The sequence below is a fragment of the Diuraphis noxia genome, unplaced genomic scaffold (assembly GCF_037042655.1).
Source record: "Diuraphis noxia isolate RWA-SAM2 unplaced genomic scaffold, SU_Dnox_SAM2 contig0004, whole genome shotgun sequence".
Lineage (NCBI taxonomy): Eukaryota > Metazoa > Arthropoda > Insecta > Hemiptera > Aphididae > Diuraphis > Diuraphis noxia.
In genome coordinates, this window is record NW_028301714.1 from 69,780,557 (window position 1) to 69,805,641 (window position 25,085).

The 25,085-nt window shown below is 30.5% G+C and overlaps 3 protein-coding genes across 3 annotated transcripts; 1 reads left to right on the plus strand and 2 right to left on the minus strand.

Annotated features, from left to right (window-relative positions):
* The first annotated feature begins 2,793 nt into the window (after positions 1-2,793).
* Positions 2,794-8,292, plus strand: LOC107168257 (pre-rRNA 2'-O-ribose RNA methyltransferase FTSJ3). The gene is made up of 12 exons (XM_015517605.2): positions 2,794-3,002; positions 3,083-3,382; positions 3,453-3,760; positions 3,852-3,998; positions 6,062-6,313; positions 6,390-6,676; positions 6,742-6,815; positions 6,886-7,037; positions 7,109-7,421; positions 7,484-7,686; positions 7,753-7,940; positions 8,002-8,292. The coding sequence occupies exons 1-12, from the start codon at positions 2,936-2,938 to the stop codon at positions 8,231-8,233; spliced, it is 2,523 nt and encodes an 840-aa protein (XP_015373091.1). The 5' UTR covers positions 2,794-2,935; the 3' UTR covers positions 8,234-8,292.
* Positions 8,293-12,385: 4,093 nt separating this feature from the next.
* On the minus strand, positions 12,386-13,537 carry LOC107168251 (protein yellow-like). Its single transcript, XM_015517596.2, has one exon. The coding sequence runs from the start codon at positions 13,532-13,534 to the stop codon at positions 12,386-12,388; it is 1,149 nt and encodes a 382-aa protein (XP_015373082.2). The 5' UTR covers positions 13,535-13,537.
* Positions 13,538-20,255: 6,718 nt separating this feature from the next.
* Positions 20,256-24,827, minus strand: RpL23A (ribosomal protein L23A). The gene is made up of 5 exons (XM_089226427.1): positions 24,668-24,827; positions 22,694-23,562; positions 22,004-22,131; positions 21,744-21,920; positions 20,256-20,405 (listed from the first exon to the last, which is right to left on the minus strand). The coding sequence occupies exons 1-5, from the start codon at positions 24,690-24,692 to the stop codon at positions 20,321-20,323; spliced, it is 1,284 nt and encodes a 427-aa protein (XP_089082553.1). The 5' UTR covers positions 24,693-24,827; the 3' UTR covers positions 20,256-20,320.
* Between the last annotated feature and the right edge of the window lie 258 nt (positions 24,828-25,085).

Genomic DNA, 25,085 nt, shown 5'->3' on the forward strand with positions numbered 1-25,085 from the left:
ATAACCAACATATAATAATTATTATTTTGATTTTGACCGTGGAGTGTTATACTACATAATATAGGTACCAGGTATATTATGAATTCCGTCCCGCCATCTGTACGCTAACTCGACAAGATCGCTCGTGAGTTTGATTGTTATATTTTACCATAGTTCCGTTTAACGACGCCAGTGGAAAATATAACACGATAACATCACATTTTGCACGTATAGTTTCAAGGCCAAATATTTAGTTTCAAAACGCACGCGACATTAGTGGGAAAAAAAATTATTTTATCGGTTTATCGGTTTCCTATCGCACCAGACGGACGATACTATTATAATTGCGCACGGCAATATCACGCAAGTGGCGGATAACAAGTATCGTTGATTTTTGTCGGCAAATCACAATAAATTCCCTCTGGCTTACGTATTTTGGCTAAGACGAATTTTAGGGCTGTCTGCAATAGGTAATAAATAGAATTCCGGAGGTATGATTTTTTTTTTTATGTTGATTTTGAATAATTTGATTAATTTAATTACACATATTAATAAAATGAATTAAATATACCTAATTGTGTTGCTTAAAAATATAACATAATAATTCAAATAAAATCGAAAATTTTTGGCCTATATAAATTATATTATTACATTATTTTTATTTTTATCTGACGAAAGTCATAAAAATAGTATAAACAATATCACATACTTTCTTCTGATTATTACAGTCGAATTTATATATATATTACTCATAATAATCCTAGGATTAAATTGCAGGTATATTATTTGTTTTGTTTTTTTATTGGTATTTGGATAAACTCAGCATCAAAGGCCATTAGTTATAAATTCTAACTATTAACAATTTTTGTGAGTTTTACATTATATGTTACATGATTTACAATTACAATATTATATTTTATTTAAAAGTTTAGTAAACGATATTTGTTTAGTTAACGATATTTGTTTGGACTACTACAGCCCCCTCGTTGTTGTCTACTTGAACACCTACGTCTCTAGTTTCGTCGTCAGATGTTACTAATATGCTGCCTGTCAAAATATCTTTATTACCCCTGAATTTTTATTCATCAATATATTTTTTATTCATTTAAACTTTGAAAAATAATTTTATTTATTTCATAAAAATAACATTTATTCTTCCCTCAATAACTTTCTAATATTTATTCTTATTTATTTATTCAACTATATATTTAATATATTTTCTTCCCTAAATACCTTAATTCTCAACTTCGATTTATATACTCAATATTACTTTTATTATTTATTTGATTCGTAACACAAATATTACATTATAAAAATCGTGTTCCGCGATGTTTTCGTTTTATATTACGTGTTTATTCTATATCAGTTTTACTATAAACTGCACTCACACAAAGCATGAATTATATCATTATTACTACTAAATATTACGCCTCTATGTTATAATTATTTATATTTGGTTAATTACTCCAAATAGAATAATTAATTTAATATATCGCAAAATTACTTATAAACGTATTTATTATTATTTTATTAAATCTAAATTAATAATCCTAATTTAAATTTATTAAAACTATTATAACTTATTCTAGACAGTACTATAATTAATTAATACCTAACTATTATTATATTATTTAATTTAATAAAATTTATATTATTATACTATTTTTACTTAATTAGGACGGTATTTATGCTATTATATAATATTTAAAATTAATTCGGACCGGTCCTAAAATTACTTTCTTTCACGTCAAAATTTTTATTTCTTATTATTCTCAAATATTTTCTCTATATTTCAATTATTCATTTACCATTTATCATTTATCATTTATCATATATAATTTATCATTTATTCATCATTTTTTTTTTTAATTTCCTTTTTTACTATATATTCAATATCTATTCTCAATAAACTGTGCGCGCACACATTATATACAGGGTGTCCCGCGAGGATGTACCCATTGCGATATCTAACAAAATAATGGAGATATCAAAATTCTGGTTTTATAATAAGATTTACAGGGATAAGAACTACAATTATTTCATTTTTAAATTTATTTTAATGTTTTGGTAAAAAAGTTTAAAAAAATATTTTTTTTTAAATTATTTTCAAAAAAATTAAAGATAGCCATTTTGTAGAGTTTATTTTTCTGAAAATATTGACGTTCAAAATTTTGTTTTCATTAATTTCCTGATTTTTAATATTTTTTCTAGTTTTGAAGAAATAAAATATGATTAAAAATGTATAACTATTAGCATTGATTATAAATAATGGTTATATTTTAAACGATAGATTACTCATTACTATAGTTAGTTATACATTTTATGCTACATCTAATAATGTCAAGACACCAAGACAAGGCCTACGATATAATAACGTCTAATCGAATTCGTCACTATCTGTTTGTGTCAATAAAATATAAACACATAATGTATTTATTAATAATATTTATTTTTTATTATATAATAATTAAAAATAATTACTCATAAAAATAAAGCTAAACACGATCGTAATCATGGAGCATGAATACATGATTAATTTCACTTACTATAATTTTTATCGTCAAACCATAAATATTTATGCACACTTATAAATATCTCCTGAATCCTTAAATCCTTTAAAAGTGTTGACAAATTCAATTAATGTTTAGGCGATTACTTTTATTTGCATTATTTGTCTTTTACTGATGTGCTCCAATATTTGTAATCATTCAAATCCTCACGAAAGACAGCGAAATTTTTGTTCACAACGTCTTTGGTATTCGCGCACGCACATTGGCCGTATATCACGTGTATACATAACCTAAGAAGATAACATATCACTATACTGTAATTATTCAAAAACATCACTTATTCAAAATTTGAAATAGGTGCGATGAGGATAATATAATTTCGATTTTTGGTGACTTTGTCACAGATTGTATCTAATCTATAACACCTCGCGCCCGTACACATCAAAATGGGTAAAAAAAGTAAAATTGGAAAACAGCGTAAAGATAAGTTCTACCATTTAGCTAAGGAAACCGGTGAGTGATTTTTTAATTACTAACTCTCTAGTGCGTAATAACGATCGTTTATAAACTCCGTACGTTTGGCACTTAAACAGGGTTCAGATCTCGTGCAGCTTTCAAATTACTGCAATTGAACAGAAAGTTTGAGTTTCTGCAGAAAGCTCGTGTTCTCGTTGATCTTTGTGCCGCTCCTGGAGGATGGATGCAAGTGGCCAAACAGAATATGCCGGTGTCCAGCATCGTTATTGGTATCGATATGTATCCAATAAAACCTGTACCTGGTTGTATATGCTTAACGGAAGACATTACAACTCCACAATGTCAATCAGCTCTCAGCAAAGAGCTTCAAACGTACAAAGCAGACGTTGTGCTGAACGACGGAGCACCCAATGTTGGTCAGTACACATTTTATACCTTTTAATTATTAATATTTGTTTATAAATGTATTAAATTATATCTATTTAGGACAAAATTGGATTTATGATGCTTATTCTCAATCTTGTCTCACCTTAAGTGCATTGAAGTTATGTTGTCATAATCTCAGGGAAGGCGGATGGTTCATTACTAAAGTTTTCCGATCCAAAGATTACAATGCCCTTATGTGGGTTTTTAAACAACTTTTCAAAAAAGTACATGCTACCAAACCTCAAGCATCACGTAGTGAGTCTGCTGAAATATTTGTTGTTTGCCAATATTATTTGAAGCCGTCTAAACTAGATATGCGTTTCTTTAATCCAAGCTATGTTTTCAAAGACTTAGAAGTCAACCCACAGGTAAATTATATATATTTTTATATTACATATTTTTTAACTTTCTATTTAGTACTTATTATATATTATATATACATCATGTGTTTGTTTAAAGGTTAAATTAGATTCTGAAAGCAAAACCCAAAAGAAGCCAAAAGCTGAAGGTTATCCAGATAACGCGACTATATTATTTAAACAATTACCTGTTTCTACTTATATGCAATCTAAAAATCCAGCCATAGCATTACAAGATGCTTATGAAGTAAGTTATTAATAATTATTAATAAGCTCATGGAATTATATTTAGGTTTAGTAATTTCATTCGAGTTTTATGCTTTCCTACCATAAAACATTAATTTTAAAAGTTAATGAATATTGCCAATCTCACACTAGAAACATGCTCATACTAACTGTTGTTAAAAAAGATACACTGAGGTCTAAGATGTTTGCTCTATATCATCATTATTATCTTAATGCAGTATAATTTTGTACCAGTTTAAACCAATGAATTTCTAAAAAAGTGTTATGATACTCTTAAATTTTGTTTTGCCTTGTGTTCAGATTTATATAGTAAAAGTAGTATGATACGGTATATTGAAGTGATTCTTTGAAGAATGTCTTACGCTAGTTTTACTGTAGTTATTATGGCTTTTAAATGTTTTATTTACAGTGAGTGTAAAAAGTATTCGTACACTCCGTGTTTTTGAATAAATATACACTTTTCTTTATAATATTTTATTTTTATCAATAAACCAACATTCACATAGTAATTGATATATTATTAAATGTATTACAAAAAAAAATCATGACGACAGTAATAATCATAATATTAATACTCATAATTTTATTATAATTATAATAATAATAATAATAAATATTACTACAATAAATATTCGTTCACCCAATAATTTTAACTAAATAAATATTTTTAAATCATTACATAATCCTGTTTAATATTTTGTAGGGTAGCCTTTGGACTTTAATATAGCCTTCAGTCTCCTAGGCATTGAATCAACCAGATGAGATGTTGTTTCTGCAGAATATATTCCATTACTCTTTTAGAGCGTTTTTTAGAGTTTCTTTGTTTGAAATATTATGCTTCCGAATTTTTTTGTCCAAATGGTCCCACAAATTCTCAATAGAATTAATGTGGTGTAACAAGGTATTCTGTTACATTTTTAGACAACCAAGCCTTGACTTTTTTTGCAGTGTGCTTGGGATCATTATCTTGTGTAAACACAAAATCGCCCTTGATGCCCATTTTTTCAGCACTTGCTGTAAGATTTGACTTCAAAATATTTAAGTATATGTCTTGGTTCATAATGCCGTCAATAAAGTGCAAGTTTCCAACACCCTGAGCACTCATAAAGCCCCAAACCATAACGGAATCTCCTCCGTATTTAACTGTAGGTTGTAAATTCTTTGGTTCCATTTCTGCATTTGATTTTCTCCACACAAAACGTCTTCCATCTGAGCCGAAAATATTAAATTTACTTTCATCTGTAAATATTACTCTGTTCCAAAAATTAATAGAGCGATGTAAGTTGCCACTTGCAAAAGCAAACCTCTTTTGTCTATTTTTTTTATTTACAAAATATTTTCGACGAGCTATTCGACCATGGTAACCACTGTTTTTCAAACAATTTCTAATTGTACTTTCACTAACATGTACTCCAGAAAAATTTGCAAGATTTTGTGCTATTTTAGGAGCGCTAATTTTTGGATCCATCTTAACTGTTCGTATGACTATATGTTTGTCATGGTCCGAAAGTTTTTGTGGCCGACCAGGACGTCGCTTATTTTCGTGACTTTTACGCTCACTGAATAGATCTATCACATCTTTTACAGTGCTATGAGCTCTATTAACAATTTTTGATATTTGACGTAATCATTAGCACTGAATTTGCAATCTCAAAATCAGTTCACGTTCAGTTTTATTTGTTTCACATTTTTTTCGACCCATCTCGTAATAGAATGATACTCCAACAATATTTCAAAGCAAACTGAATCGGGGAATTAGGGGTAATCATTAATAATGGGTATACGTTTATCTTATCGTTTTATAATAATATTATTCTGAGTAAATAGGCCTTTCCATCACTAAAATTGAAGTGTACGAATATTTATTGCAGTTATATTTATTATTATGATTATTACTGTTGTCATGTATTTTTTTTGTAATACATTTAGTAATACATATATAAATTACAATGTGAATGTTGGTTTATTGATAAAAATAAAATATTATAAAGAAAAGTGTATATTTATTCAAAAACACGGAGTGTACGAATACTTTTTACACTCACTGTATTTATACTTTATTAGATTGTTCTAGATGATCCGACTATAGCAAACCATCCAAGTACAACAAACGAAATAAAAGAATGTTGCAAAGATATTAAAGTTTTAGGACGAAAAGATTTAAGATCAATTATGAATTGGTGGAAAGTGTTTCAAGATAAAGAAGAAAAAGTTGAACCTGAGGAAACTGGTGATGAAAACAAAGAAAATGATGTTGAACTTTCAGAAGATGAAAGAGAATTGGATGAAGTTGATAAGGAAATTAAGGAATTACAGGTGTGTATTTTAAATATATTTCATCATTATATATTTTTAATAAATAGTTCTATAATGATTGATAATTGTTAAATAGGACGAGGAAAGAAGAGAATTGAAACGCAAGAAGAAGAAGACCAACAAAGAAAGAACAAAGCTACAGACTAAAATGAATTTAAAAATGGTGCACAAAGATGATTTGGGACCAACGGAAGAACGTGAAACCGGTGTATTTCAACTGTCTAATATAAAAACAAAAAAAGCTTTAGACACTGTAATTGATCAAGAACCAGATATAATTGACTCTGAGGATTCTGATGTTGAGATTAAGCCTAAAAAAATGAAATATGATCCAAACAATACATACCTCGACAAATCTGGAATGTAATAATAAAAAATTATCATTTATAACCTTTAATTTTGTTTTATCATCTATTTTATTTGTGTAGGTTTTATCGTTCAGATGAAAGTGCATCAGAACAAGATTCATCAGATGAAGTTGATAGTGATACTGAAGGATTAGGTATGTTGAATGTTGTTTCTTTTTCTAAAAAAAAAAAACGCGTTCATTTAAATGGTATTTGTTTTTACAGGTTTTACTGATAAAAAACTATCATCAAAAGCATTACCTAAAAAAAAAGTAACTTTTGCTGATCCAAACGAAAACCATCCTCTGATAACTGATCTTGATTATCGAGATGTAAAAGACAAACGTACTTCCAAAGCTGAACTTTGGTTTGACAAAGTAAAAAACTATACAATTATTTTATTTTAAATAAAGTTATGAAATAATTGAATAATTATAATTTTGCATAGGATGTGTTTAAAAATGTTGAAAGAGAAGAAGATGAAGATTACGAATTAGAAAAAATGGCTGCTGTAATTAAATCTAAAGGCGGTAAAATGTATAGAAATAATTTAGATGATGACGACGAAGATGATGATGATGTTGATGACAAAAAAGTTAATTTAAAAAAGACCAATAAAAATATAAAAGTGAACCAAAACGATGATGCTGATAATGAAACTACAGACTCTGATACTGAAACTGAAATCAGTGAAGCTGAAGATCAGAGTGCTGCAATACCCATAAATGAATGGGATGATAAACCCGTACTTACACCAGCAGGTGAGAAAAGCAATACATTTTATTTGGACTTTATATGTAAACAATATAATCGTTATGAATAGGTAAAAAGAAGAAGAAGAGGAATGCTAGGATGTTAGATGACGACGGTCTTGCTTTGGGTACTATGATGGCTTCGTCAAAAAAGATGAAAAGAGACATTATTGATGGTGCCTGGAATAGGTTTGCATTCAATGATGAAGATCTACCTGATTGGTTTGTAGATGATGAAGCAAAACACATGCGTAAACACGTGCCTGTTCCTAAAGTATGTTTAAAAATATTTCATTTTTTTTAAACATAATATTCACTGTATACTATTCATGATATTAAGGAACTGGTGGCCGAATTTGGCAAAAGACATGAGGAAATAAATATAAGACCTATTAAAAAAGTTGGTGAGGCCAAAGCTAGAAAGAAGAAACGTGCATTACGTCAAATGGAAAAGGCAAAGAAGAAGTTGGAAGGTGTTGTGGAAAATACTGATGTTACTGAAGCTGAAAAAGCTCGACAAGTTAGACAGTAAGTGTTTTTGTGATTTTTTCAGTGATACAATTTATTTAAAAAAACATTTTTCATATAGGATTTACAAAAAATTGAAACAGCCTAAACAAGAAATTAAATATGTTGTATCCAAAAAACACACAGCTGCCAAGAGAGCGAAACGTCCAGCTGGTGTGAAAGGACCATACAAAGTAGTAGATCCAAGAATGAAAAAAGATATGCGTGCTAAAATGCGTATGGACAAAAAGAAATCAAATAAAAAGGGTGCTAGAGCTAAACCATTAGTCAAAACACGACGAGGTCACAAATAAATTGTGTGTTAAAAAAAAAAAAAATACTCAAATTATATTACAGATATTTCTTTTGTAACTATTATTGTTGTTGTTTTTATGCTAATTACATTAACTTTTCTATCTCTTCACAAATAGATAAGCTTATCTTTTTATTCCTAATATTATTACCAAAATTATAAATTTTTATAATTGGTTTCTAAAATAAGTTATTATGAATTCATAATGCAATCTAAATTACTTAATCCAAGTTTGTGATAAATATAATATAATACATATAAATTATTTTTAATTTAATAAAAAAGACATTCATATTGCTAAATTTTAATTAGCTAAGTCCATACAATAATTTATTCACTACTTAGTATTATTCTTTTAAATTACCGTATTTTGTTCAAAGAGAAATACAAATTTATTTTGAAAACAAAATTCGAGAAAATTAAATTTTCAAATATATAATTACTCAATCTCCTAAAATATTATGGTTAACTACAAATTGTTAGTTAAATGATGAAATAAATTGTATATATACATATAAAAAAAACAGAATAGGAATCATACCATTACACAAATTATAGACAGTTAATTTATTAGTCTTAAACTCACATATAATAAGTAAAATTTATACACTCGTACAAAGATTATTAAAAAAACTCCAAGCTGTGCCTAACCTGGTTGTTCTTTATGTTCAGTGTTCATATGACAATGGTAAATATTATTTAAAATATGTTAAATAATACAAAATCACCGAGTCTCCGACTCTGTTGTTGACAGTAAAAAAAGTATGGGTATAATTTGGAAGTAGATGGCTTCCTCAGCATCATCATTTATAGATAATTGGTTATATTTTGTTTATTTAGTAAATTACTAAGTTATTATTACAGAAGGAAAAATTCTTATTGTATACTTATGAAAATAAATAAATAATAATAACAATCTCATCACTACAATTCTTGATCCAAGTCGTCTAACTAAAAAAAAGCGGGTAAGTCGTGGATGTCGCTCTGCTGTACTGTAGGTTACTGTAATGGATGGGATTAAATTTGAATGCAATGATAGGTATCATTGTATACGAAAAACGATTCTGAACGGAGATGATTTGTCAGTCTAGGATATATTATATTTAAATATTGTCATATATTCTATTTTGAAACAAATATTTTATTTTTCAATTAAGACGCATTTTGCATATGGCATGGTAAATCAATTAGTTTAGTTATCATAATTCATAATACCTTATATTATCATAGATATATACGAATACCTGGTTTGAGGATAAATCGTTATCATTACGCTTATAATGACGCTTCAAATTTTCTTTATAGCTATTTGAAGCAAAACTTATGGAAAACTTGGTGTTAAATTTTATAACCTTACTTTCAACTTCAAAATTACTTGCAAATTTTCGCGTTTTCGACAGATTTCGTAAAATTTTGAACCATAAACGCTTATTAAAAAAAACCGTGACTTACGATTTTTAATTTTTTTTAGCTACAATAAGAACTCATAACATTTTTTTACCGACACTTCAAAAAAAAAGTCGAACATTTCAGTGGTCTATAAATAACTCAAAAAAAGTCAAAAATTTCAAGTATTTACAGTGATTAGTTTTTGAATTACAACGATATAAAAAAATCAATTTGGTCGAAAACTGATTTTGCGTAAAAATTCCCGTTTTTCTGTCATTTTTTTTTTTGTTTTTCTCGATTTTTTTGAAAAATGTTTACTTTTGACCTCTATAATGCACCAAGGATCTTCACTTTTACATCGGAAACCACCCCCAAAGTTTGAAATCGAAGCATTATTTCGACTAGTTATGCTGTACACAGACACAAAAAAAAAAAACACATCATTGTAAAATCAATACATTCATCACTTCGTTCAGAATCTAAAATATAGAACTTCATAAAAATTTCTAGTTTTTCACTGAAATTGCATCCTTGGAAAATTATGTTATATTATGTACCTAATAAAACTGAATAAATGGGTGATAAATAATTATATATAATATATAAAAATATTTATTGTATATATATATTCTTAATTGAAAAGTAAATTTTATTAATTCTGATTTATTTAAAATTATATTAAGTCATTATTGACACATTATTAATTTTGCTTTACTCATGCCTTGACATCTCGTAGGATTGTATGACCGATTAATTTACTATTTAGTATTTACTCATTGGTCAATGGCCATCCAAAAAATTGAACGACAGTGGTGTAGTAATGAAATTGCCTAACTATAACGCCCTGTGCTAATTATGTTGTCTTTAACTAATTCGTCAAAAACTTTTATTTTGTTGTCGCGTTATCTAGACAAATCCGTGTTCTAAACTAACTTCCCTACACTTCAATTGGCATAAAAAATATAACCTCCGGTAAAATTTTATTTTAGATCTTTTTCTCAATCGCAGAGATTCAATTAATAGACTTTATAGGAGCTTAGCGTCTGGCATGGTTATATTTGATAGGTGTTCATTATGATTATAATTTATAATCTCATCATAAAAATTAAAATGATACTATAATATATATATATATATACATATTATGTATATTTAACAAATTATTGAGTTAATTGGTCGAATTTAGTTCATATTATAATACATTTATACCAAGTCAGATGTAAAAATACCACCCTGCACAATCATTAATTATCACTAACCAATTAAATAAGAGTGATTGAATAAGGAAAAAACTCTCGAAAAGAACACGACGCACTAAGGATTTTAAAGAGGTTATGATGCAATTCTGATCCTGCATTGCAAGACCTGCAATACTCTTAGAATAATTTAAACCTAAGAATTTTATTCTCTCAGCATATATTAATAAATATATATATCATATATTATGTTAGGTTAGCCGGTTAGGGCAATAGCCTTGGCACAAATCCGGAGGAGGCATTTTCTCACACCGAAAAAATTGTTTGATGGTATGTATATATTTATGTGGTGGTTGTACCTAGTCGCAAGCTTGAAGAGGTTATATTATATACTATAGTAATATTGAGTTATAAAATGGTGTGGTTAACTCTTAAAGCAGTAGACATGTTTGAAATCGTAGATTGATTGGTGATAATTGAGTGCGCTGACAAAAAAAAAAAAAAAATGATTTTCGCCACTAGAAATTAGGCGCCTATACCTATTTATTATAATGTACACGATTTCAATTTTACGACAGAAAAAATGTAATATTTGGTACTTATAATACGTATCTAATAACAGTGTTTGGAAAGAATGTCGTTCATGAACGCATGTCAACACGTTCACGTTTATAGTTAGTGAACGATACGCGAACGTCGCTCATTTTTTAAAAATAGAACGTGAACGTGAACGACGTTTATATTTTTAATGAATTTGAACGATTTTGAAGACGCTCAATTTATTTACTATTTAATAAATATAATATGTATATAATTTAGATACTTTAGAAAATGTATATGCTCTAAAGTCTAAATTGTTTTTATTTTAGGGTTGAGACCTATATGTTTATGGGTTTTTATACAAACTGCTAGTAAACTGTTTGTAAATAAAAAATTAGATGAACAACCTTATGAACGCGTTCATTTTTTCAAAGAACGTGAACGTGAACGCGTTCGTTTGAAAAAACATGAATGAGTTCCTTTTTTAAGGACTGAACGTGAACGTGAACGAATTCATTTTTTTAGTGAACGTTCCGAACACTGTCTAATAATGACCTAATACGTTATTTATTAACTATTAACTAGGTAATGTCAAAAAAAATTGTTTATTTTAGAAAACCACATTGCTATAAATTGACAAAAAATTTTATTTTTATGATTCTATTCCAATTGGCCACTTTGAATAGTGAAAAAATTATATATTGTAATAAATACAATATACTTTAATAGGAACGTCGAATCAAATAATCGAACTATTAAGTTTAAAAATGATAATTCGTGACGCATAATACTATAATAGTATAATACCAATAACTTTATTGTCGGGTTTTTTTTTTTACTTCGGAATTAGGAAACAGATTCGCCATTAGCCCGATGAACTTGTACACAAATACACACCATTTGGGAACGAAAAAAAAACGATCATCGTAGTGACGTGAGATGAAACTTAAAAAACTAAACTGCGACGACTGACCCAAAATAGAGTTGCCATAGATAAAAAATCAATACGCGAAATCGCGGACGGAAATCTATAAGATCTCATTGCTGTCGTCAGCCGCGCCACCATTTAGAGGCCGCAACAGCGTCCTGGGACCGGTGCAGTCGACGTTGCCGGCGGTGTACTCGTCGTAGTTGGACTCGACCGTCCACACGGCGTTTCGCCAGCCGGCCACCACGGCAGTCGGCGTCAAGTACAGGTAACTGCGGTGGACGAGGGTGAAGCTGCGCACTTCCAGCGGCCGGTTGACGTCCCACGCCCATACGTCGTTGTCGTTGCCGCCGCTGGCCGTCCGAAAGTAGACGTTGGTGCCCCTGTCCGAGCCCAGCACGTGCATGGCCACCGGCTTGACGCCCACCTCGGACACAGCACCGTGCGCCACACTATCGGGGGACCACGCTTCCAGCGCGAACACGTAGCCGCTGTGTCGGTACGTGAAGTACAGGTAACCGCGGCCGGCCACGTCGACGGGCACCAGGTGCAGAACGGCGCGCCGGTGACCGTCGACCGGTATGGTCTCGGGCAGCTGAATCGCGTGCAACCGGCAGGCGTCCACGTCGTACACGATGATATTGTGCCGGCCCGCGTCCGATACGTACACATTCAGCCGGCCGCACAACGTGCGCACCGCCACCACGTACTCGAGGACGCTGTTCGGCCACGTGATGTCCGACAAGTCAGTGGCCCCGATTACCGTGTGCGTGGTCAGATTGACGCTGATCAACTGTGCCGGGCCCAGGCGCAACGGTTTCCACAGCACGTTGATGGTGCCCGTGTCCAGGGCCCACAGCACGCCGTTTTCTATGTACACGTCGACGACGTTGACGATGCACTTTGAGGTGCGTCCGTCGCCGCACGACCCGTAATTACTGTAATCGGGATACGGCCGGATGTCCGGTTCGAAGTCCATCACGTCCAACCGGAATACGCCCAGCGACCAAGGAACGCCGGTCTTCATGAACCTAGGCATGGCCACGTAGGCGCGCTCGCCGTCCATTTGGAACCCGTGCACGAGTATCTTGCGTGGTTCGTACCGGCCGAACAGTATGTCGTTGCTCTCCTCGGCCACCGATGGCCACTCGAGGTTGGAGCCGGACAACAAAAACGTGCCGACATTTTCGGCGAATGTGAGCCACACGATTTCAACAAGCAACACGGTTGTCGTTTGTATCAAAACCATTATTGACGACGTTCAACTTGGCGTAAACGTTAACCCACAAATATTAAATACGATTTAATATTTAATATCAACATAAAATTACCTATTTTCTGTGTTATTATAATGAGTTGCTATGGAAGCTATGAACCTTAGCATCGGTATACGTCTCTAACGTTACGGAAGGCAACCAGCGGACCACGGTGCTATTGTGCTAACCCGAACATCGCGAGACAGAACATTGGACGGTCAACATATACTTAACAATTCTATTTGTTTTACTAGGTATTGTAAAAATTTAACAAAGATTTCTTTCAGTTGACCTCATTTAACCTAACCAATAATAATAAAACAGGTCGATGGTAGGTAGTCGTCGAAGTTTGTAATATTCAGAATTAAGAATTAACTTTTTATTTCCAAGTTCTAACATGTAGGATTTTATAAATTAATTGGAGGCCAAGCCAAACCATCCAATATAAGACCCAAACAAGCTTTCCAGTCTATATTTCTCGGACAAATAACTGAAGCCCCGTGGTATATGACCAACGACGCATTACATAAGGATCTACAAATCGCAACAGTCAACGAAATACCAACTCGACGTCGACAATACAAAAAATACCACTCCAAACTGCACTCAAACCAAAAGCCTCTTATTTCCCTCATGTCCTCTATAACTATCCCCAACAGCCCAACCCTCCGAGGATATTAAAAAGAAGGGTGCGTTACGATTGCGCATGATACCTATTGCGTATGGACCTTTTTCATTATTACGATTGCGTACATTCTACTTACCCAAGCTTAGTGCAACGTTGCCGTTGTTCAAAATCATAAAATAACTTATTTTAGGAAATTATTGCTTATACTTGATACAATTTGATAAACGTTACTGTGACTACTATTCCCAGGCCCATACCTTACGATAATCTATAAAATACTATAAGATAAGATAAAATGCCGATTATTATATCGGATTTCCTGGCGTGTCGCACTTTAGCACCTTAAATTATATTATATTAAGTAGTAAGTACATGTTGGCAACGTTGCTCTCATTTTCATACGCAATCGTAATATTTTAAGGTATAGGTAGAGAAATCGTACGCAATAGTACAAACGTACGCAATCGTTCTACTAAAAGGGAAAAACGTACGCAATCGTATATCACCGAAAAAGAAAATGGCAAAGAGACACTCTTGCCTAAGAAGAAGAAAAAAAAAGGTCCCCATAATATCTGAACCCGCAAAATTAAATAGGAGGTACTGTTGATGGACGGTTTTCCACCTCAAGACATCAAGTCATTATATTATTATTACCTATGTCATCAAATTTACTCATTGTGCAAATTGTATAGATTGTAAATATGCCTTTTAAATAAATAAATAAAAATAATTGGGCGTGGGTGTTTCGTTAACTCAGTAATGACGATTCACAGGATTGAGGATATTACAAATTACAACAAACGAATTGTTATAGTTAAATGTCGTGATCATGAAGCGCTCGTTTTAATTAGGTATTTTAGAGATTATTATTGAACAATGATGTAGAGTTTACATTGTAAACCAGTGGTGCGCAATCTTTAAGATTCACGACCCCACAAAATTATTGATATATTTTTTTAAGAATACGATCCTCCCCTTTCTACCAATATTATGTAAGTGTATACTAAAACGTTAATTTTAGGCAATTTTAATATTTTTTTCAATTTAATTCATCCAAAACATTTTAAAAAAAGCGGGAAAGTGGATGTCGGTCTGCTGTAAGTGGGTTACTGTAATGGATGGAATTAAATTTGAATCCAATGATATTATATCATTGTACACGAAAAACGATTCTGAGCGGAAACGATTTATCTGTCTAGACTCTAGGATATATTATAGATTATTAAAAATTTTCAAATCTTAGATTTAAAAAGAAAAATTTTTATGTTGTCAAAATTAAAATTTGAATGCTTATAAAAAAAAATGTGACTATATATTTATTTTATTTTTCAACTGCTATTGTAAAAATATGTTAGGAGCTTTGTATTTAAATTTCAAATCTTAGATTTAAAAATAAAAACTTTTATGAATTTCTAGCATAGAAGAATTTGCGAATTTTCGTGATTTTTACGTATTTAGTCAAAATTTGAACTTTAAATGCTTATAAAAAAAAATCGTGTCTATGTATTTTTAATATTTTTCAACTGCTATTGTTACAATATGTTAGAAGCCTTGTATTAAATTTTCAAGCTTTTCTACCCAACAAATAAAATTTTATTGACATTAATAGATAAAAAACTAAAAAAGTTGAAAAATTAAAATGTCAGTAAACAGCTTAAAACAAATCTAAATATTTCGAAAATTATATAAAATATATAAAATGCCTATATAAACATTCAGTCAAAAGTTCAAGTATCTTCGGTCATTTGCTTTAGAGTTACACCAAAATAAGAAAATCGCTAAATGTGAAATCCAGTGAAAATCAAATGTTGTAAAAATTTAATTTGAATTTCAGGCGGACTTTTTTTTGTGATAAAAATTGTCAAACTTGTAAGGAATCTTGAATTAAATGTTCAAATCTTAGATTTAAAACAAACTTTTTTTATGAATTTCTAGCTTAAATAATTTGCGAATTTTCGTAATTTGTCAAAATACCAACTTTGAATGCTTATAAAAAAAATCTGTGACTGAATTTCTTTTATTTTTTAACTGCTATTACCTATTGTAGCAATATGGTAGGAACCGTGTATTAAATTTTCAAGCTTTTCTACCCAAAAAATAAATTTTTATTGATATTAATTTTAAAAAAACTAATAATGATCGAAAATTTCATATGCATATGAATAGTTCAACTTAAGTCGAAAAATTTTGAAAATTGCATGTTGGATAGAATATACTTATATAAACATTCGCTGAAAATTTTATGTATCTGTGGTAATTTGTTTTAATGTGACATCAAAAACCAAAATCGATTTTGTCGAAAACCGATTGTGCGTAAAATTTACCGTTTTTCCCTTAATTTTTAGTTAGTTTTTCTAGATTATTTAGAAAAGTATTAAGAATTTTTTACTACTGACCCCCAAAATACCATACCAACTAGATTCACTTTCTGATCGAACGAGGTACTGAATTCAAAAATTGAAGCACTTTTACTTCCCCAAAACGTGGACAGACACAAAAAAAATAAATAAAAACACACATCACGGTAAAAAATCAATACATTCATCGCTCCGCTCAGAATTTAAAATACAACATTAGTTTTATAAAATCTTAAATTAAAAATGATAATCAGCATTTAAATATTTATAAAATTACTATTTAATTATTTTAATGAAAGACCTGAGCTTGCATTGTAGTCATCATTAATTCTGTTTGGTTTCATATTTTATACTGCCTTAAATCTCATGATCCTTTTATCAAGTCAGAAAATGTGTTGTCCATAAGTACTGGAGTTATAGGAGACAAAGAGATAAATTGCCATCTAGCATATGAAATAGGCATTGAATCAATGTCAAATGTAATTGGAAGTAATTTTGGACAAGTCAAGTTTCAGCGAAAATATCGAGTGATGCCTCTACGAGGTTTTACTTCAAAAGTAAAAATTTACAATGAAGAGATTCCTGTTAGTCCTGAATTCCTGACAGTGGCGCCAAAATATATATTTACATATGACAGCTGTCATAGATGATTTTAGTAGGTAGGAGGGTTACGTTTGTCATTTTAAATATATTACGATATGGATAATTGCATGTATTAGATATTACTGTCAATTGTAAACTAAAAGTTGATAATATTTCATAAAACTATAAGGTAAGGTAATTATAAGAAATAGGTGGGTGTCAAAATTTTATGTGGAGGTGTCTGATGTCACAGGTAAAATTTTGGACTTTGGCGCCACTGATTCTTGATGTTATTTTTCGACGAATTTCATACATGAAAAAATCGGATGAAGAATTTAAGGAATATTTTGAATTTGAACTGGCTCCCTATCCTCTCTCACTATTCGATGAAAAAGGAATGCGGAAAGCTAAGAAATCAATTTTTTATGATTTGTTTAATCCTGTAACTGACTATAATTTTGAAAACGCTGTTTACGTAATAGATGGTGGTTTTCTTTTACATAGAGTTGTTTGGCAAATAAGAGAAACATTTTCTTCAATTTTAAATAAGTAAGTCAATTATGTGAAACAATATCACAAAAATGGTGTCACTATTGTTTTCGATGGATATCCAGATGATGTAACTATAGGTAAGTACCAAATCAGCAGAACGCTATCGAAGAGCAATTCGTCATGGAGCTGCAAATGTACTTTTTGACGAGACAATGTGTGTAACTATGTCTCAAGAGCAATTCCTTTCCAATGATGCCAACAAAAAACGTCTTATATTTTTTTTACTGGAAAAGCTTGAAAATGAAAATTTATTGTGAAGCAAGCTATCGAGGATGCTGACACTTTAATTGTTCGTAGTACTATTGAGATTGCCAATAGTTCAGAGTGTGTTGTTATGGTTGGCGAAGACACTGATCTTTTGGTTCTACTGATAGCTCTATACCCTCCATCTCGTACAAAAATTTATTTTTTGAAACCAGGAAAAGGAAAATTGGACCATTTGTGTTATAGTGCTAACAACTTAAAATATTCAAAACATGTTAAAGATAACATAATGTTTCTCCATGCTTTCAGTGGATGTGACACAACTTCGGCATTTTTTAGAAAAGGAAAAATACAATTCGTGAAATTGTTAGATACAAAAAACGAATTGCAAGATATTGTTTCCATTTTAGTGTGTCGAAATGTTGTCATTGAATAAATTACGATATCAGCTTTTCGCAAAATCTTTAATGAAAAAGAGTTTCAATCTTGCTTCTTTACCTCCTACTCAAGCAGCTGCTCGTCAACATTCTTTACGTACATATCACCAAATTCAAATGTGGATTGGAAATGAAAAAAATCCCCTAGATTGGGGTTGGAAGAATACAAAATACGGTCTTGTTCCAATTACCACGAACAAAGATCAGGCTCCACAATCAGTATTGGAAAAAGTTTCATGTAAATGTGTGAAAGAATGCAGAGGATCGTGTAGTTGCCGAAAAATAGGAATGAATTGTTCAAATATTTGTTTTAACTGTCGGCAGGGGTTAAAGTGGGGGTGGACGCAGGAGGACTCAGTCCCCTTACCTCTGATAGCGGTTAAAAAGCGTCCCCTTTAACAAATTAGGATTTTATACATTAGACATTATACATAAAATTATATAAGGAACGCTTAAAACTATATGGAAACATTAGTCCCCTCTGAAATTTTTTCCCACTTTAACCTCTGACTGTCGGGGACAATCGTGCACTAACTGTTTAAAAGACGATCAAGAAGACAATTTAGAAACTGATGAAGATTTTGAAAAAATGATTGAAAAATACTGTGAAACAGATGGAGAACATGAAGAACACGATAATAAAGAAGATCAATTAGAAGGGCAACAAGACGAAAATGATGATAAGAAAGACCAGATTGAAAAAAGGGACCAAGAAGATATTTATGGGCCTTCAACATCAAAAATATTTAAATCCTAAAAGGATAACATGGGCCATAACATAAACAATAAATTCAATTAGTTTCAAATAAATTATTTAAATAATATAACACTTGTATATTATATATATATATATATGTAAATTCAAATTAAATAATTACAATATCTTTAGATTTTTTGTGTAAAACAAGTTACTTAATATATAACATATTACTATTATTTATATGCATAATATTATTTTATAAGTAACTATACTCATACTATTATTATAACTATATTTGCAAGTAGGTATAAAGGAGTAAATATTTATTGGTTTTTTTCACGATAAATTACTTACGAATTTGTTACAAACGTATTGCAACGCCTATATATATATTTTGTAACCGGTGATTTGAGAGTCAAATATCAAAGTCTATTATTGACCTGGATACTTAATCAAAATTATTGAATATAACACTGTTCGACGTAAAATTACAATTTATACAAATTTTAAGTTATGACTTTTTGTCGTAAAATTGACAATTTCAAAAAACGTACTTTTTTAACGTCACTTATGAACATATTAGACTGATCTCATTATTTTTGGACTTGATTTTGAAGAGAATTTAGCCTTCTATATTTTATACCAGATGACATTTTTTCATAAAACTCATAGTTTTTGAATAATTATCGAAAAACTAAAAAAACATCGATTTTAGAGCTGTGGGGGGGGAAACATGTTCCCCTAATACTAGACTTATACTTAAGCAATTTAAACGATTTCCAGCTTTCCACTAATTAATTCCGAATTCAAACCGAATTTGACTGGCCTATTATCTGGAGTGATATTTGTATTTATAAAAAAAAAATAGACATTGTTATTGCTGAAAATGCTGTTTCGCATAAGTAAGTTTGTAATTCAATTTGGTGTAAAAACTATTGGTGACCCTTAATAAAATTTTATTTTGTGACAGATGGTTGTGCACCACTGATGTTCAAAGCAACAAATGGAAACTGTATACTTGTTTTAAATATTTATTTTATTATTACAAAGTGAATCATTTTAAAAACTTTATCGATCCTATTATCGAATAGAAATATAAACATTTTTGTATAAATTAAATAAAATATTTTGTATTCTGTAGATTACATGTAATATTATAAACTTGATGGTAGATCAAATATTATACCTATTACAATATCACTTTTTGATAAATTTAAGTATGTAGGAAGGGTTGAAGCAAAAAGGGGAAAGCAGTTTTGGATTTTTTTATTTTTTTTTTATTTTATTAAAATAAAAGTAAATATGAAACAATCAAACGTTTATATGATACCAATTTTGTTCGCAACATCCAATGCATCATAATCCCGTGCTAATCGTACATACGCCTTCTTTTTACCATCGGGCCTAGAAATGAAATATTTATTATTATTAAATATAAAATAACAAAGAACAGTAGTTTCTCAATAATATCTTAAGCTCTATAATATTTTCAAGGAACATTTAAGTATAAACCATCAGTACAAATGTTCTATCATTTATTACAAGTAATATCTGATATTCTCAAAGTCATCATGTAATTAAAACAGTTAATGTTTGTTTAAAAATAAGTATCTATCAAACTTAAAAAGCTATTGTGTTTTCAAAATGTATTATCAGACAGGTATTTGTCAATCATTTTGAATATCTGAGAGATTCTCAATAAGTCATCATATAACAATGTAATACTTATTATACTTATTTTGTTGATTAACAAGTATTTGTACACAGTAATTTTATTATTGTAAATTATAGTAATTACCACTTAATATACATAAATTTGATTAACATCAAACTTAAAGACAAAGGTATACTTATCTCGAACGAGACAAAGTATCTAGGTATAATTTTAGATAAACGTTTAACTTGGAAACCCCATCTCCAAAACAAAAGGAAACTTGCCAACAGTAGACTCCATCTCTTCCGACCTCTTCTTAAATCTAAACTTAATCTAAAAACCAAAATGTTATTGTATAATACAATGATCAGACCTGTCTGGTCGTATGGTATTCAAATATGGGGGATGGCCAAACCCTCAAACATTCGCCCCATCCAATCTTTCCAAAACATTTCCCTACGTACTTTAACTGGTGCTCCATGGTACATGACAAACCTTTCACTTCACAACGACCTCAAAGTAACTAATGTCAATGACTACGCCAAAATTCACTACCACCGTTTCCACTCCCAACTCAACTCCAGTACTAATCCTCTCATTAAAGATATGGCTTCACTGCATATCCCAGGCAACCCCCCTCGCAGGCTCAAACGAAATTGGAATCGAGATCTCCTTAAGTGATCTAAATCCAACTATAAGTTCTTAGGTGTTACCAATGGGCGACTTCCTTAAAAGTTGTTTTTTTTTTTTTAAATTATGTATATATTCTATCATCATTTTATTTATACGATTATGTTTTTTTATAACAACTAATTAATATTTTTATATCAGACAGAAATATGTCAATCATTTAAATTTTAATATCTGAGAGATTCTCAATAAGTCATCATGTACATTGTAAATATAAAACATGTATTTCTTAAGATAAAAATATTATATAGGTTAGTAAAAAAATATATTTAAAAATTATCAGTTTATAGTTGTATCAATCATAAGATTAAATAGAATTTTCTGAGAGATTCTCATTAAATCATCACACAACTTCTAAAGGTATAATAAATAAAAAACATGAATATTTTGTGAATTACCTGATCAAAGTGTTGACTTTGGCCACATTGATATCGTACATCTTTTTAACTGCAGCTTTTACATGGTGCTTATTAGCACGCAAATGAACAATAAAGACTAAAGTGTTATTGTCTTCAATTTTTTTCATTGCAGATTCAGTTGTCAAGGGGAATTTGATTATATTGAAAGCATCCATCCTAATTTTTGAATCATATGTATATAAAGATAACATTCAACAAATAACTTCAATTTTAAAACAAAAAAAGTTAATTTAATATACCTATTTCTCTTGGGAACAGATTTCCTTGGGTATTTTGGGTTCCTCGGTGGCTGGAAAGTCTTTGGACGACGAAAGTGGACGGAATACCTGATCTTGCGAATTCTAGTCCCATGAGGTCCTTTTAAAGTCTAAAAATAAAATAAGGATTAAAAATAGAATTTTATTGATAATCAGTTTGGGTAGTATGAGTATGGAATAAGAAAGAAAACTAATACTGCAATGAAATTAAAGTCTCCAGTTAAGAGGACAATATACCTGCGTGTGTTGTCCGTCTTACAAATGTACAACATAACAAAAACTATTTTATGCGGGATGGAACTACTCACTCAAGCTGTAATCATAACTAAGAAACAAAATTTTCACACGGCAAAAAGAACATTTACTGTGCATCATTGTTTTTATTATAAATATCACAAAAACATGGTCATTCAAGTTTGAAATAATGATTTTTTAAACACAACAATTTATTTTTGGTATTTGTGATATTGAAAAAATAAAAACAATGTTGCACAATTCTCCTTTTTACACCATGTAAATTTCGTTTTTTAGTTATGACTACAACCTGAATGGTTCTATTCCACGTAAAATAGTTTTTGCTATGTTGTACGTTTGTAAGACATAGACAATACATGCGGTTATAGCATCCTTTTAAAATAATACCTAGTTATGATATATATAATTTTCATTTACCCTAATTTTGGACTTCAGTGCTTTCTTTACAGCATCACGTTTTGATCCAACTTTAACACCTTTGGCCAAATCAGCTTTCTTTTCTTTCCTGAGCTTAGCAGCAGCAGCAGCTGCAGCACCCTTGATCATTTTCTTAGCTGCGGCTGATTTACCTTTAAGTGGTTTCTTGGTCTTATCAGCAGCTTTGGTTTCTTTCTTATCTCCTGTTTTAGGTTTGGCTGCTGACTTGGGCTTGTCCTTTTTAGCTACAGTTTTTTTAGGTGCTTTAGGAGCAGCTGGATCAGTTGCTGCTTTTTTAGCTGCTGGGGCAGATTTAGGTGTATCAGCAGCCTTCTTCTTGGTAGCTTCTTTTTTGGCCTTTTCTGGCTCTTTTTTAGATTTGCTATCAGCTCCTTTGTTAGCTGTAGATTTCTTAGGAGCAGGTCCAGGCTTTTCAGTTTCAGTAGATGGTCGTTTGGTACCTTTTTCAGCACTCTTACCCTGTTTAGATTGATCAGCTTTCTTGGAAGATTCTGCCTTTGATTTAGATTCATCCTTCTTCTTGTCTGCAGGTTTTTTGTCAGCAGCAGCTGGTGCAGATTTTTTGTCGGCCGGTTTTTTTTCAGGAGCTGGTTTTTTTTCAGGAGCGGATTTCTTTTCAGGAGCTGGTTTTTTTTCAGGAGCAGATTTCTTTTCGGGAGCTGGTTTTTTATCAGCTGCAGGTTTCTTGTCTGCAGATTTCTTTTCAGTTGGTTTTTTGGTATCAAGTAAAGGAGCTGGTGCAGGTTGCTTCTTTTCTGGTTTCTTTTCAGATGAAGCAGCTGCAGGCTTTTTTTCACTACCTGATGGTTTCTTATCTCCGCCGCCACTGCCTGAAGCAGCGGGTTTGGCTAAAATAAATAATGAAAATCAGAGAGTTAGCATTGTTAAATAATATTATTATTATCCTTATCTGAGATTAGGTAGTTTTAAATTATATACTATGAAAAAAACATCTCTTATATTATCTATATCAAGAATTTAATGCATTTAACTTACAATTAAATTTATATCAAAAGTACATACTATAGGCTATAAGTAAAATAATTTTCATTTAGTAAAACTGAGAAAGAGAAATAATTGAATTGAATTAAGGCTTGGTACATGCAATAGCTCTTAGGTAGGAGTTTATTATTATTTGGTGGTAATTTCTGTATAACAAAGAGATAACTACCACAAAATATGATGAGTTAAGTTTCTACGATAGTTTCCTTCATCCTCACAAAAAAAAAATTATATTTTGCTCAAAAACAGGTAAGATTTATAATCAGAAAAATTTAACCCAAGTAATTTGTACAAACTTAAAATTAAGTCAGCACTCAATAAGTACACAAGTTTATAAATTCTTTTTGTATACTGCACATGTTATATCTTGAACTAATACACCTAAGATTTCTGATATCTAATCTTTCAAGCTTGTATATTTATCTCAGGCTCCACCAGCAGATTTACTTTCACACCTATCTGTCAGCCAGCTAACCACCATAGATGTATTGTAAAATTATAGAACTTCCATTAAAATTATCGTAATACCAAAGGCAGATAAGAGAGTACTGAAATTAAAATGCATTTGGTATCTACTAGACAATTCAACAAGCTTATTTAAAATTATACACAAAATTCACGATAGTTATGAGTGAATAGGTAATTAGTCTAGACGTCTTGAGTAGGTACTGAGCATTTGTGTAGGGAATTATAATTTATCATTTGACATTAGTAGTTATCGTCACGATCAACTTTAATAATAATACATCAACGAGATTTGGTATCTTAGTAAACACGCAATGAGATCATTTTGAATAAATTTATTAAAAATTATTTAATGTAACAGACCAAGAAAGTAATGACATGCCATGTGCTTATAACAACGACACAAATTGGATCATCAAATTTTCATAAAAAATATTTATTCCAGCTTTAGTGTACTAATAACATTATAAATATGTGTATAGTTACCTTTTTTTTCACCTTTAGGTGGCATTTTACAGGATTATAAAATATTAAAAGATGTTGATGTAACTAAATGAAGTAACGCGAACAGAACTTTTCAGTGAGAGAATCAAGGAAAGAAATTGTCGATTTGTTTATAACCTCAATTGACGGTAGTCGGTGACGCGCAGATACGTCAAAGAGGAAACAAACTGGAATACTAAAACAATAAGAAAATTCTAAATAAAAGTAATTTGTTTAAAAAAAATATGATAATGTATATAACTAAATTAATTGTGTTGCTTTTTTACATTTTTAAATATATTTTTCTCTTTAAATAATAAATTTTATTAAAATTCTAAATTTTTAATATTTTTAAAAGCGCTTTGACGATTTCCATATCATTAAACCAGTTATCAATTAATGTTTATCATATTTTTGAAGT

Excerpts from the sequence above, each read along its gene's own strand:
- LOC107168251 (XM_015517596.2), bottom strand. The coding sequence starts at position 13,534 with ATGGTTTTGATACAAACGACAACCGTGTTGCTTGTTGAAATCGTGTGG.
- RpL23A (XM_089226427.1), bottom strand. The coding sequence starts at position 24,692 with ATGCCACCTAAAGGTGAAAAAAAAG. Across the intron at positions 23,563-24,667 it reads ACCTAAAGGTGAAAAAAAAG|CCAAACCCGCTGCTTCAGGC; the intron begins GTAACTATACAC and ends TATTTATTTTAG. Across the intron at positions 20,406-21,743 it reads AAAGTCAACACTTTGATCAG|GCCCGATGGTAAAAAGAAGG; the intron begins GTAATTCACAAA and ends TTTCATTTCTAG.
- LOC107168257 (XM_015517605.2), top strand. The coding sequence starts at position 2,936 with ATGGGTAAAAAAAGTAAAATTGGAAAACAGCGTAAAGATAAGTTCTAC. Across the intron at positions 6,314-6,389 it reads AGGAAATTAAGGAATTACAG|GACGAGGAAAGAAGAGAATT; the intron begins GTGTGTATTTTA and ends ATTGTTAAATAG. Across the intron at positions 6,816-6,885 it reads TAGTGATACTGAAGGATTAG|GTTTTACTGATAAAAAACTA; the intron begins GTATGTTGAATG and ends TTGTTTTTACAG.